The sequence below is a fragment of the Microcaecilia unicolor genome, chromosome 5 (assembly GCF_901765095.1).
Source record: "Microcaecilia unicolor chromosome 5, aMicUni1.1, whole genome shotgun sequence".
Classification (NCBI taxonomy): Eukaryota; Metazoa; Chordata; class Amphibia; order Gymnophiona; family Siphonopidae; genus Microcaecilia; species Microcaecilia unicolor.
Window position 1 is genome coordinate 280226165 of NC_044035.1, and position 13798 is coordinate 280239962.

General features: G+C 43.0%; 1 protein-coding gene across 1 annotated transcript in view; it reads left to right on the top strand.

The window, feature by feature from the left end:
- The first annotated feature begins 3938 nt into the window (after positions 1-3938).
- CADM2 (cell adhesion molecule 2) overlaps positions 3939-13798 on the top strand; it is a 1618262-nt gene continuing 1608402 nt past the window's right edge. Inside the window, exon 1 of the mRNA XM_030204240.1 lies at positions 3939-4258. Coding sequence (XP_030060100.1) covers positions 4198-4258 — 61 coding nt within the window. The 5' untranslated portion in view covers positions 3939-4197. The remainder of the gene's footprint in view (positions 4259-13798) is intronic.

Genomic DNA, 13798 nt, shown 5'->3' on the forward strand with positions numbered 1-13798 from the left:
GAGGAGGCTCGCTGGACATGGGTGGCTGCAGTGGGCGCAGGGGGAGAGGAGGGTCGCTGGACATGGGTGGCTGCAGGGGGAGAGGAGGGCCGCTGGACATGGGTGGCTGCAGGGGAGCCGAGGAAAACCTTGCTAGTGCCCGTTTCATTTGTGTCAGAAACGGGCCTTTTTTTACTAGTAATTTAATATTTCACACCATTCCAAATAGTACTAAAAGGTTTTTGGGCCCTTTTACCAAACTGTGGTATAATGGGGCATGTGTACTAGAGAATGACATGGGGACAAAGTTTGTCTCCGTCCCCATGGGTTCTGTCTCCTTCCCCATCCCATCCCCGCAGGTTCTGTTTCTGTCCCCGCCCCATCCCTGCAGGCCCTGTCTCTATCCCCGCCCCGTCCCCGTGGGCTCTGTCCTCATCTGCAGAAGCCTCGAACACTTATAATTTTATATTTAAATCTTTTTATTAAAATATAAAAAGGAACAATATGCTGTGCAACTGTTGTGTATAAATTACAAATAAAGAACAATAATAACGAGCAGCTATAATAACCCTCCTTCCCACCACCACCACCCTCTACCCTTCCAACCCCAACAATAGGTGATTTCTACTACACCAAGGAATCCTAATTCACACTGTTAAAATGTCCAGGGGTATAAAATACAACCTGTTCTATATGCCCTAGAGGGGAAAAATATGCCCTATAAAGCACTGTTCTGTTTTTTTAATCTGTGGATAAATAAGAAATCATCAACAATCTCAGGATTCAATCTAGCTCTCCTGTCTTCCATAGTCCTTCCTGGAATAGAAGTTGTCTTCTTAGAAGATGTGCTGGTAGCAGGATGTACAGGATCTCCCATGCAAATTTTGCTAGTTGTGGCCAGTATGTTTGCTTGTTTTTCCAAAAAATCAAAATATCTTTGTAGGCATCACTTAAACATAAATAACAGTCCAGCTCATTAACAGGCTTCAAAGTAGAAAATGACACGGGGACAAAGTTTGTCCCTGTCCCCGTCCCTGTGGGCTCTGTCCCCATTCCCGCCCCATCCCAGTGGGATCTGTCCCCGCCCCGTCCCCGTGAGCTCTTTCCCCATCCCCATCCCCGCGGTTACTGCGGTTCCCCGTCCCCATGTCATTCTCTAATGTGTACATCCTTACTTGGGTCATTCCTGCTCGCTAGGGCCATTTTTCTGCAGTGGTGAAATGGACATTTTTTCTATTATTTCTATTAATGGCTATGTGCTAATTTTCTCATTAGCGCATGGCCATCAGTGTATGATCCCCTCTTGCCATCCATTTTGTAGGCAATAAGAGCTCATGCGCTAAGCATGAGCTAACTGGTTAGTTTGTGGCAATGTAGCTAAACTGATTAGCACAGAACACGCCCACTCTCCACCCCCCAGACCTGCTTCCAGTGCTAAAAAATACATTTTATTTTATAGTGTTTGTACATTTGAAACTTACCATGGGATGCCTCAGTGCACCCTGCGGTAAGCCATTATTTGTTGCGGTTAGTATATATTAGTGCTTCCCATAGCACAGTAAGGGCCCCTTAAAGTCCTACATTTTATGAAATTAAATTGTAATGAGATAAAGACTTCTCAGATATAGAAATCCAACCATACACCCCCATACTGCAGATACATTTATAAAAGGGAACCTATATGAAACACACAAAAAGTCACCTATTTTATGAATGTAATCAATAAGCGTACACACATTTATCAAATATGCACCGAGAATCATAAGAACAGCCATGCTGGGTCAGACCTACGGTCCATCTTGTTCAGTATCCTGCTTCCAACAGTGGCCAATTCAAGTCACAACTCCCTGGCAGAAACCTAAATAGTAGCAACATTCCATGCTACCAATCCCAGAGCAAGCAGTTGCTTCCTCATGTCTATGTTAATAGCAGAATATGGACTTTTCCTCCAGTAACTTGTCAAAACCGTTTTTAAACCCAGACGTGCTAACCGTTGTTACCACATCCTCTGGCAACGAGTTCGAGAGCTTAACTATTCGTATAGTGAAAAGAATATTTCCGCCTATTTGTTTTACAGGTATTTCTATGTAACTTCATTGAATGTCCCCTAGTCTTTATACCAGCTCCAGCAGCACACACATCCTCATGTACAAATTTATGTCTTCACTGATGAAGATATAAATGTATGAATTCACTCTGTGCGTGCATTTGTATATTTTATAAATTATTCCCCCCCCCCCCAACATTCAGACCATAACGGTCAGTGATCTTAAAGCCGCTGGCCGCGGCAGGCTGAATCTAATCTAAATATTCAATGCCAGGAATATCACTGATATCATAATCGATCCGGAAGTTATACAAGTGCTGGCCGATATTCAGTGCCAGAACCCACATAGCTAAATGGGCAAAGACAGGACTGCCTTTTGTGGTACCCACTCAACTGCCGGCTCCTCCCGGACTGCCCATGGATTGCCAGGACGGTGTTGCAGCAGTCAGAGGAGAGGTAAAGCAGCACTGTGCAGTTAAGTACTACTAAATAGACTGGGCAATATGTCTCTTGCCCGCTGTTGACTATCGACCCCTATGTGTCTACATGGCAAGCCCATGTCTGCTCCACCCAAAGTGTAACCTAGAAAGCCTATTCCTACTACTACTACTTAACATTTCTAGAGCGCTACTAGGGTTACGCAGCGCTGTACAGTTTAACAAAGAAGGACAGTCCCTGCTCGAAGGAGTTTACAATCTAAAGAACGAAATGTCAAGTTGGGGCAGTCAAGATTTCCTGAATAGAGGTGTAGTGGTTAGGTGCCGAAGGCGACATTGAAGAGGTGGGCTTTGAGCAAGGATTTGAAGATGGGCAGAGAGGGGGCCTGGCATATGGGCTCAGGGAGTTTATTCCAAGCATGGGGTGAGGTGAGGCAGAAAGGGCGGAGCATCATGGTGTTGGCTGCTTTACATGCATATTCAGCTGCAAATTTTTAGAAAAGTCATATTCTGCATGCAAAATGAGTGGAGGAGTAGCCTATTGGTTAGTGCAGTGGACTTTCATTCTGGGGAACTGGATTCAATTCCCACTGCAGCTCTTTGTGACTGTGGGCAAGTCACTTAACCCTCCATTCCCCCAGGTACAAAATAAGTACTTGTATATATGTAAACTGCTTTGAATGTAGTTGCAAAATACCACAGAAAGGTGGTATATCAAAACCCATTTCCCTTTAAAAAATCAACCCTCCTCCCCCCCACTCCTCCAGATTTGTAATCAAAAGGATGAAGGGCACAGGTGGATTCATTTCTATCTTACTATTTTTAGCCTGGGAATCTCAAAAATGACCATACTTGTCAGCTGGCTGGAGAAAGTTCCTTAGGAAATAATGGAAACATGCATAAATCCGTGCTTTACTGGGAAATTATCCCTCTTTCGCTTTAGCTGTCTCTCACAGCTGCCACCAGAGCTCCGAAGGGGCTAAGGAAAACCACAGCTCATCCATAACAAAACTCTCCTATTCGCCTGTGCTCTTTTTGATAGCATTTTTTTTCCTGGCACTTCCATAGAAAACAAGAGTGCAGGGTGCCCTCCCCATGTAACATAAGTAAAATTTCAGAGGGGAGGCAAGAAAATAAGAATCACAGGAATACGTAAAGCAAGTCATGAAAATCATGGCGGGAGGGGCATGAAAAGAGCAGGTAATAAGGGGGATCCCCTGAAAGCTCTGGCGATTCCAGGCAGGATTGTGCTATTGATATCATTGTCAGAGAGACAGAGAAGGAGGGGGAAAAAAGGCGGCAGCCCCCCCCCCCCATCCCTTCTTCGGAGGACCAAAGCCTGCCTGAGTCCTCCAAGGATGGCAGCCCCCCCGCCCCTGCACCTCTCTTAAAGGGGAGTTTTAAAGGGGAGGACCTGCTTTTTTTGTGTGTGCCGGCAGCGCCCTGACTTTAGACTTTGCAAGAGCCTCCCCTGAGCAGCGGCTGCCAGAGCTGCCTTCCCTGGGCTTCCCCCGGCTCTCTCCCACCTGCTCCTCCCGGCAGCCAACGGCAGGAAAACCACTCCGCTCTGCATCTCGCTTTGTTTCATTTCTGCAAGACAGAGAGAGAAGCACACGAAGAAACTTAATACCTGTGCTCCGAATTTTCCCTGGGATACTGCGCTTTCAGTGGCAAGAAAGGAGAGAGAGAGAGAAAAAAAAGGCAGCAAAATTCCTCTGCAGATAGAGCTCGAAGATGATTAGAAAGCCGAGTGTACTTCTCTGTGCCTACGGTTTAGCTGTTCTTCTTCTACAAGGTAAAAAAAATAAAACCCAGAAGCAATCCTTGAAAGTAATCGCGATAATGAACTTCCTTCTGTGCCGTGTGTTTGTGCTGGATGCCGGTGGCAGCACTCTGCATACCCCCCTCTCCCTGTCTCTGTTGTTGGTCTATTAAAAGTGGAAGCTTGGGCAGTGCTGAGCCAGCGAGCATGCACTGCACCATCCTGGGCAAAGGTTCGCCTTGGTGCATCCGCTGCCAGCGCGTTTTTCGGGCAGTGTGTGCATGCACTTTACATCCAGTTGTCGGCTTCAGGCGATTATTTTCCAACCCCCTCGGCTTGATTTGTTTATTTCAAGCAGAATTTCGTGCCTTTTCTCTTTCAATCCAAACGTTGCTTTTTCCCCCTCCACCGCAGTGGAATAAAAAACTACCTTCTAGCCTCAAGACAGAAAAACCCCATTCTAATGCAAATGTGTTTCTACTGCTCCGCTCGAACAGATCTTTTGGTAGGGGAAAACTAATGTTAAAAAACATTTTTTTCAGGAGTGCACTTGATGTCTTGGCTGGTAGTGCTCGGTTTCTTCAGAAGATGCTTTTCCTTGGGGTTTTTTTTTAATGTGTGTGTCCTGATACGAAGAGAAGTTGACAGCTTGAGTGAATCTATTGCTGCTGGTTTAATAATATTTTTTTAAACAATCTTGAGAACTAAATGGCAGTAGGTAGCCTTCTACTATAAAAATGAAGTCAGTGAACTGTCGGCGAACTTATTTTAATGGCTGTTCCATGGGGTGACATCTGGCGTGATAAAGTAGGGAAGGAAGGGATTTGTGGCAATTCATTGTGTGTGTGTGTGTGTTTTTTTTTTTTTTTAGAACAGGGAAATAAAGAATTATGTGACCTTGCGGGCTTCATTTTGTCCCTCTCATAGCGGGGAGTAGCCTAATATGTAAAGTTAGCATCGCATTGTCCTGTGAGACATGCGTAATGTGTAGATGGGTATCAGGCACCATGCAAATAATCACTCAGAAGGCTAAACATCCTCTGAGGACATATTGGGAGGGGGGTGGATCTTCAAGCGCAACTGGAAGAGAGTTCTGCAGTGGGATCTGGCTGCACTGGATTGTGCTGCGTGCTTAGCTGCTGTTCTGATTGCACTGAAAATCCAGGAATTTTGCAGTGCTTATGTCATCCTTTGTGTTATTTATCTACCTCTTCCCGCTTCGGAGATGTCATTCCAAGGAACTGTTTGAATCTTAGGATTTTAGCAGGAACCTGCACCTGCTGGTGGTCTTCTTCCATTAAGTGCATTTGTATTTCAGTGGCTAAGTCCTGTACACTGGAAAAAACCTCCTTCCTGGAAGGATCACAAGTTGGATGACTGGCTGTTTGGCATATTAAGGAAAATACAGTCATATCAGGTGCCTTTTCAAAATATAAGCAGCGCTCCTATGCTGATGCTTTTATACATTAGAAATATAAAGGGAGAACCCCCCCCCCCCCCACCCCCCATGTGAGCATCCGGTAGGAAAAGTACCAGAAAGCTTCCCACCCCCCCTGGCTGAAAGTGAACAGCTTCCACTGACTTGCTTCTTTTTTTTTAGTGGAGGCCGGGCCTCGCCCCCCCCCCCCCCCTTTTTTAAACACCGGTAATGCGTTTTTCAGATCGGTTGCCTCTTTCAGATTCAGATGGCACCAGGATAGCCAGTTAAGAATCCTGATTTTGTAAATCCCCTTTAAAAATAAACAAACAGCTACTGTATTTAGCTTTTAAAGTTTCCTTGGTAGCTCGAGGGTGGGTAGACTGCTTTGTCGACGTCTCTAAACTGCTATGCTTATATCCAGTCAAAATATAAACCTTGTTTACAGGCTCGGGACGTGTTTCCTACCATCGTTGCTATATCGGGGAAGCGAGATGAATGATAGACCAAGTTTAGACTCTTTTTGCTAGTAGCCCTCCATGCCTGTAAGGTTCTCCGTGTGCGGTTTTACCCTTCCATTTTGGGACATTTGACAGATTAACTCCAATGTATTTATCTTTAGCAGCCGACCAAGCTTTGCATCAAATTCTTATTGCATATTCTGATAACCAGGTTTGGCTTAACAAAAAAAAAAAAAAAAGCTTTAGGTTCTATTTCCATGCAAACACTATTATAGCGATGTTGATTTGGTCCAGCGATCTGAAGCATCTTAAAGATGTAAGTCCAGTAAAGTGTGGGGTGGAAGTAAATTATGTCCTTGACGCTTGGGCGATTCCTCTTTTATTTTTTTTTCTATTTAAATCGGACTAATTAGCTTCATTCCCTCCAGCACTGAGACTGACTTGAAGTCAAACTGCCCGGTTTTAGTCAGTGGTGGGGATCTTTCTGTGCCCTTTCTACAACTGGCACATGCAGATTTCAATTGGGGAAGGTAGTTTAATAATTGACAGCATTCCCAAAAAGCCTTGCTGGCAAGAGCTGGTTTCTGTAATATTAGGATTCACAGCAGTTCATGTTTGCATCTCCCCCCTCCCCCCTTTCCCTTCCCAAGAGACAGGTAATATCTTCTGCTAACTGTGAAGGGAAAGGCCGGCAAAGATAAGGGGGAGAGAGCAATGTCAGCTGAGTTCAGAGCTTGGGAGACTTTAATGCTAGCCTGCCTATCTCTGTGCAGTGGTAGTTATGATCAAAATTATATTAGCTGAGGATACAGTTCCATGGGGGTAAGGCTGTTTAAGCCTATTTACACTCAAATGTAAAAATTTACAATTCATGTAGCATACCTGCCTTTCTTTGCTTTTTTTTTCATTAATGGTAAATTATTTCTGGTGGCTGACTCTAATTAGAAGTCAGCGTGAGCTGTGATTTTAAAAGTATAGTGCATACCTGGGCATGCACTACAAGGATGAAACAAGTAACAAGCAGTAAACATATAGATATTAAAATGGGTTTAAATGTGCATGGAACTAATGTTTAAAAAAATAATTCTTTTTAGCATCCTTTCTGCAAGGAGCTGGGTTAAGAGATTATTCAGATGTAGTAGCTGTAGCCCCCTGCTGTGTGGTAATGTAAATGGCATCTAAGTGCCCACTTTACCTCTGTGAAAGCCCAGCATCCCATGTCATCAGGATTTGAAATAAGTACTTGAAAACTTTAGTTGCATTACTCAGCAAGTGTTCTCTGGACAGTTTTCACAGGCATCCCACAAGCCAAGAAGATTGCTAGGGCAATAAAATCAACAATGAATTGCTGCCATCAGATTCAGTATTTGCTGTTTGAAAGTTGTTTTCATTATTGACATACAATCTGACATGATTTCTGCAGTTACAAGGGTGAGGTGGTAAATTCTAAAATGTTATATCCAGTGTACTCAAAATCAGCATATAAACAAAACCTTTCATTTTCTATAGCTCAAAATAGTTTAGTGCTGCTCAGGCTGGAAGATCAATACAGTCTAGAGCTGAGTAGCATCTCTAATGTATATCACGTAAGGATATTTTGCTCAAAGACTACTTGCAGTGATAAAGTACTCCTTTGAGGTTCTGAAGGCAAAGCTTTGCACCTTTCATAACAAGCTACCTGGGACCCACTGTATGTCATCACAATAAGCACAGGGAATATGCAAAAGGATTATTAATGATCATTGTTCCCCTCCCCCATCCTACTATAAATAGAGACAAGTCCTGTTTCTGTACCTCCACCAGTGACACTGTCAAACTCTATTGACCTCTCACTACACGATTGTTGCTCCTGAGTCTCACCCACCAGTGATCCCTCCCATCCCCCAGTTACTTGATGATGAGCTCCATCAGTACATGGTTGATGATAACAGATGCTGGGAAGTTTTACTTCATTGTGGTACCAATAAACTCTGCCTCCCCTATGTTATACAGGTGAATTCTGCCACCTCCCTGCTGTCTGCCAGCAGGTGATGCCAATGAGTTTCATGCCCACTTGTTTTAATACATTCATTGTCATTTTGAGGAGTCCTACCCTTGCCTTCACTGATGATGATGATGATGAGCCCTGCCCCTGGCAATACTGAAATTCTGGCCCCACATCAGGTCATACTTCACTTTGTCTCCCACTAGTTGATGTTGTCCCTGAGTCCTGCCTCCTCCTAGTTACATTTTTAGGCATCATTCTCTTATATTGCTGTCCCCAAGCCTTTCTCTGATGTTTCTTTCTCCAGACACCTTCCCTTATATTCATGATGCCTCTACCTTCTTGTCCTGCCCCCTTTGGGTTTTTCCTCCACCTCCTTCTGTGGTACTCTTCTATACCCTTACTCAGGTGTCGCATTTCTAACACCATTTTTCTCCATGATACACCTTCTCATTTTTCCCATTATTGATACTCCTGTCCTTCTCCTTTTCTTCTCATTCCCATTGTCCTTGAACCTCTGTCATCTCCACAGTTGTCCTTCTTGTTCCAGTTTTGAGACCCCTCTTTTCAATCCTGCCCCCAAACCACTTTCTTCAAGGGTGTGACACAATTTAGGATTCTGAAGTGAGGGTGTGAAGAAGTAAGTGGAAAATGACAAATGTTACTAGATGTGTGAAGGGGAAGAAGAATGATGATTGGAAGGAGTGGTCCAAGAAGATTGAGGGTCATTCTCTTTTAGGGTCAGGGAATCATGTGAAGCAAGACTGGGGTAGGAAGAAAAAAACCGGATGCTGAATACTTATTGTTAAAGGAGAATTAGGGAAGACAGCCAGAGGACTTATCTAGGTTGGTATCTGAGGCAGTGAAGGATGAAGTTTCTAGCCCAGGGTCACAAGAAACATATGTAAGAGAAGTAGCATTTGAATCTTGGCTGCTTTGGTTCACGGATTTATGTTTTTTGCTTTCTAAAAGAGTACATTATTGTGAGAATAACATTGGAATTCAAGAAGCATGCAGCTTCACAGAAGTGCCTTTTTGTTAATGTTTTGAAATATTCTTTGCATGCAGAAAAAATGTTGGAGCTTTAAGCACACATTTGGACATTTTTGAGAGGTTGCATCAGTCATCAAGGAAAACTTCTATGTTTTTGTTTATTTTTTAATTTACAAAATAGTTGCCTTATAGCTCTCTAGTCCATTTAGGAGCAGCCATGGGAGTAAGTCACAAATGACCTCGCATTCATTCCAGTTGATCAATATTTTTCTGTGATGTCACAAATGACACTGTACTTGTGAATCAAATTAGACCACATTCCCTGAGATCTAGTTTGATGCAGAGATCATCCATTGATTCAGGGATTCTACAATGCAGTAGCTTGAACGATTTGAACAGTAGTAACCATAACAAACAGTGAAAGTTAAACAGTTTGGGAGGGGGGATTAAGTCACTATAAATTTTTCAGTTAGAAATTATATTAAAAATGTTATGGCTATGACTCAAAGTGGTAAGAAAACCCCCCAGAAGATTTAGACTGGATGAACCAATTGGTCTTGCTGTGTTTTTGAGACTTTGCATGAGGACAGCTGCTGGTGTCCTGCTGGTGTCCTTCCCTACCCCCACTGTCAGAACTCATGATGTGTGGTGTAAAATACCTTACCTGTTACGTAATTGAGTGTTCTTGGCTTCACCATGGTGAACATGATTAATCTTGGCAAGATACTGCAGTAGTTTATGGCCTTCTGTAGCCCACAGAAATTGGATCTCTGCTGGCCCCACCATGCAGGTACTAGCCAGGCCCAAACCTGCATAACTTTTGATGTAGTCAGGTTTTCCAAAGGCAATACTGCTTTGGCTTTATGCGACGAGAGTCAAACATGTGCTGTATGTGTCAGTGTTCTTCAAGGGCCACCATTGACCCCTGAGACTTGCATTGAAGACCTCTAGGGTGGCCCTAATCATCATTCTGTTTTTTCTGCTACTCTCATGATAGAAAGAGGGAAGTGGATGAGGGGAAGAGCTGCATACTGAAGGACAAGGCATTTCTCTGTAGGTGAAGAGAATGTATTTGGAAATGCTCCCATCCTTGAGGATACACCAGTGGTTCCCAAACCTGGTCCTGGAGGCACCCACAATGAATATTCATGAGAGAGATTTTCATGCACTGCCTCTACTGCATGCAAATCTCTTCCATGAATATTCATTGAGGATATCCTGAAAACCTTACTTGCTGGGGTGCCTCCAGGACCAGGTTTGGGAACCACTGGGATACACCCAATAAACAGTTTGAAGGCGGGCGAATGGGGTGGATGTCATGGACACATATTGGTCAGCAGTGTTGTGACCTCACATGGGAAATTATTTAGTGGCCATCCTTTAGCTCAATGGATCCAAAGTAACCTGGACTTAAAAATGAGTGAAGACCACTGGCACATGTAATATCTACTACTGATGTGTAGATTGGAAGGTTCATTGATGCTGTGAGTGTGTATAGTGTATGAGGTATAAGATCTGAGCTGCAAACAGAGGATGGTCCTTTAGTCTTTTGTCTGATATTTAGACCATGTACATTGAAGACATGAAACCATTTGAACCATGGCCAAAGTAGAAGAGTTAAACAAAACTAAGCCTTTTTTTTAATAGTCTGCTATTTTATTGTCCTGTACCTTTTTTTTTCTTTATTTTTTACCTTCTGGTTTTGTGAAATGTAGAACCAGGATTTAAAAAAAATTATTCATTTTGATAGAAATCATTTAACACAATGCTTCCCTGGCCCTTCATACCATAAAAATTGCCCTATATTTTACAGACTCATTAAAAAACAGATAAGTAAAATAGAGCCAGGGAAAAACCGTTTTTGATCCAAAAGATGGCTGACTGCAACAGATACTAGGCCTGCAACAAGCAGTGCTAACTCTCTGTGCTCTAACTTCAGCATGCCAAGGAATCTACCACTGCCATTCATAGTGGATTTTTTTTTCTAGGACCAGGAAAAAGCTACTGGAATGGAGGAGTAGCTTAATGATTAATCCAGTGAGCTGAGAACTGGGTTCAGTTTCCACTGTGGCTCCTTTAGACCCTGGGCAAGTCACTTAACCCACCATTGCCCCAGGTACAAAACTTAACCCCCTGTTTATTAAGGGGGGTCAGATTGTGAATCCCCTGAAAAGTACCCATACATTATGTAAACTCTTTTGGTTGTACTACAGAAAGGTATGTATCAAATACATAACCCTTACCCCCTTACAGATTTTTTTTTTTCTAAATGTGACATAAATTTGAGCCATATTTTCAAAGGTAAACTGAAGAGCAGCTATTGGGAAGGCCCTAGGTCTGACTTGGGTTTCTTAGGTCGGTTGGAATTCTCACCTTAGGTCTAATCAGTCTTCAGATACTGGGGACCATGTCTCCTCAACACATGGAAAACTCAGGTCAGCAGTTTAAAATAATTCTTAATAAGAATTCTAGGACACTGTTTACTAAGGTGCGCTAGCATTTTTAGTGCGAGACACCCATAGGAATATATGGGTGTTAATTTCTAAATTGCTTTTTTAAATGTGTGATATTTTGGTTTCTATATATTCTGCTTGTCTCTTGGGATTTGTGAAACTTTGTTTCTTCCTCTGCTGGTTTAATTGGGAATAATTTCATTTTTTTTTAAAACCATCATTTCAGCTCTTCAAAAGATTTTGACCTTTCTGAAGGTTTTGATATACTTGACTCTGTCATATGATTCCAATAAAATATGTCATGGCTTTTTTTTTTTATAGCTGACCTCTCAGGGGCTGAGTGTGACTCTAGAGGTCTCAAACTAAAGAAAGAGGTGACTGAGGCCCTAAGTAAAGGGGGGGGGGGGGGGGGGAACAGCAAAACTTTCAGTGAAATATATAGAAAGGTCCTGGTGGATAAGGGAAGGCAAAATTAAGGCCTAAACTGGAGGGAAATAAGCTCCAGAAGTCACAAAGGCAGGTGGGTATGTTTTAAATAGAATACCTTTACTGGTGATTTCACACGAAGAAGCTATGTGTAGTTCACAAAAGCTAAAGCTAAAAGCACAATCAAAGCAAAGGCTTGAGTATAGCACTCAAGTTCCCTGGACTCCTCCAAATTTCCTTCTCCTTTATCTTCTCCTAGAAGTACCCAAATGGGTACTTTACTCCTCACAATACTTCTTCTTGGAGCTATGCTTCTTTCTGCAGGAAAGGCCTTCACAGAGCCTGGTACCTGGATCAGGCACCACCAATGTATACATCTCTGGACAATAAAATAAATGTCAAAATCTCCTCTTTAAGCCCCCTGAAGCAGGGGCATAGCCAGACCTCAATGTTTGGGGGGTATGAGCCCGAAGTGTGTGTGGGGGGTCACAGTATGGCCGCCTCACTGCCGCAACCCCACATTCCTTGGCTGGCAAAGATCCCCAACCCCCACCAGCCGAAGCCTTTCTCCAGCGCCGTTCTCTGCGCATTGCCTTCTCTGCTTCCTCTCATGTTGCATGCATGCTCGGTTTTAGTGAAACCGAGCATGTGTGAAGCCTGGGGACCCCCGCCAGCCAAACCAGGGGCCTTGGATTCAATTTGGGGGGGGGGCCTGCTCTGAAGTACAGAGGGGGTTCTTCCCTAATAGAGGATACAAAGAGAGTTATTTGCTCCCCCCCCCCCCCAAGAGGGTAAATATAAAAATGGTTTTAGAAAATTATCAAACGCAGACACCTGGACTGGGAGGCAAGGGATGCTCCCAGGAAACAAGTCCCTTCTGCCTCAGCGCTGGGTTTTCTCAGATGTGATTCAGGGATGTGCTTGTGTCTTAACAGTAGCCCACATTAGTAATTTCCCCCTTAAAGTCATGTTATTTTACCACTCACTCATGCTGCTTTAGCACAGGTCCCATTTTATTTAGTGAGACTTGCCCCCTGATCCTATAAAGTTGCCAAAAATTGTGTGTGCAAATATAGGTGTGTTCCCAATTTGCACATGCAATTTAAAATAATAATGAGCCAGTTAGTGCCAATAATTGGCTTTTTAACAAGCAATTATTGGCACTAATTAGATTTAATTGGAACCAACACGTGTAAAGTTATGTGTGGTCCAAAAAAGGGGATGCAGACATGGGAGGGTTATGGGTGTTTCAAGATATTTCGGGGGTGTGGCTTAGAGCTATGCATGTAATTGCAGAATAATGGTGCTCCATGCATACATTTAGGCACAGCTATTTGCACCATTTTTGCACGACTGTCCATTTAAGTGTGTATTCTGTAAACCATGCTGAAGTTTAGGTGTGGCCTATAGAATACATTTATGTGGGTATTTTTTGGCGCCATGTATAGAATCTAGCCCCTAGTTACTAATAATTAGGGTTAAAATTAAAATAACATGTCTTTATAGAACATTGATAACTTCCCCACTTAGTTTACTAGATCTGATGTGTAAAAGTGCAGGTGCATATATTAAATCTTTAAAGAGCAGAGAATGCTTTTTTATAACCCTCTGCTATATGCCAGTACAAAATTTCCCATTGGAAGAGGCTGGTGATACTTATAGAATAATTGTTTCAAACAAGTAAGTCAAGTTAAAACAAATCGGAGAAAATATTTCTTCACTCAACGTGTAATTAAACTCCGGAATTTGTTGCCAGAGACTGTTGTAAAAGCGGTTAGCTTAGCGGGGTTTAAAAAAGGTTTGGATATCTTCATAAAAGATCCCAGCATGGCACTGCTT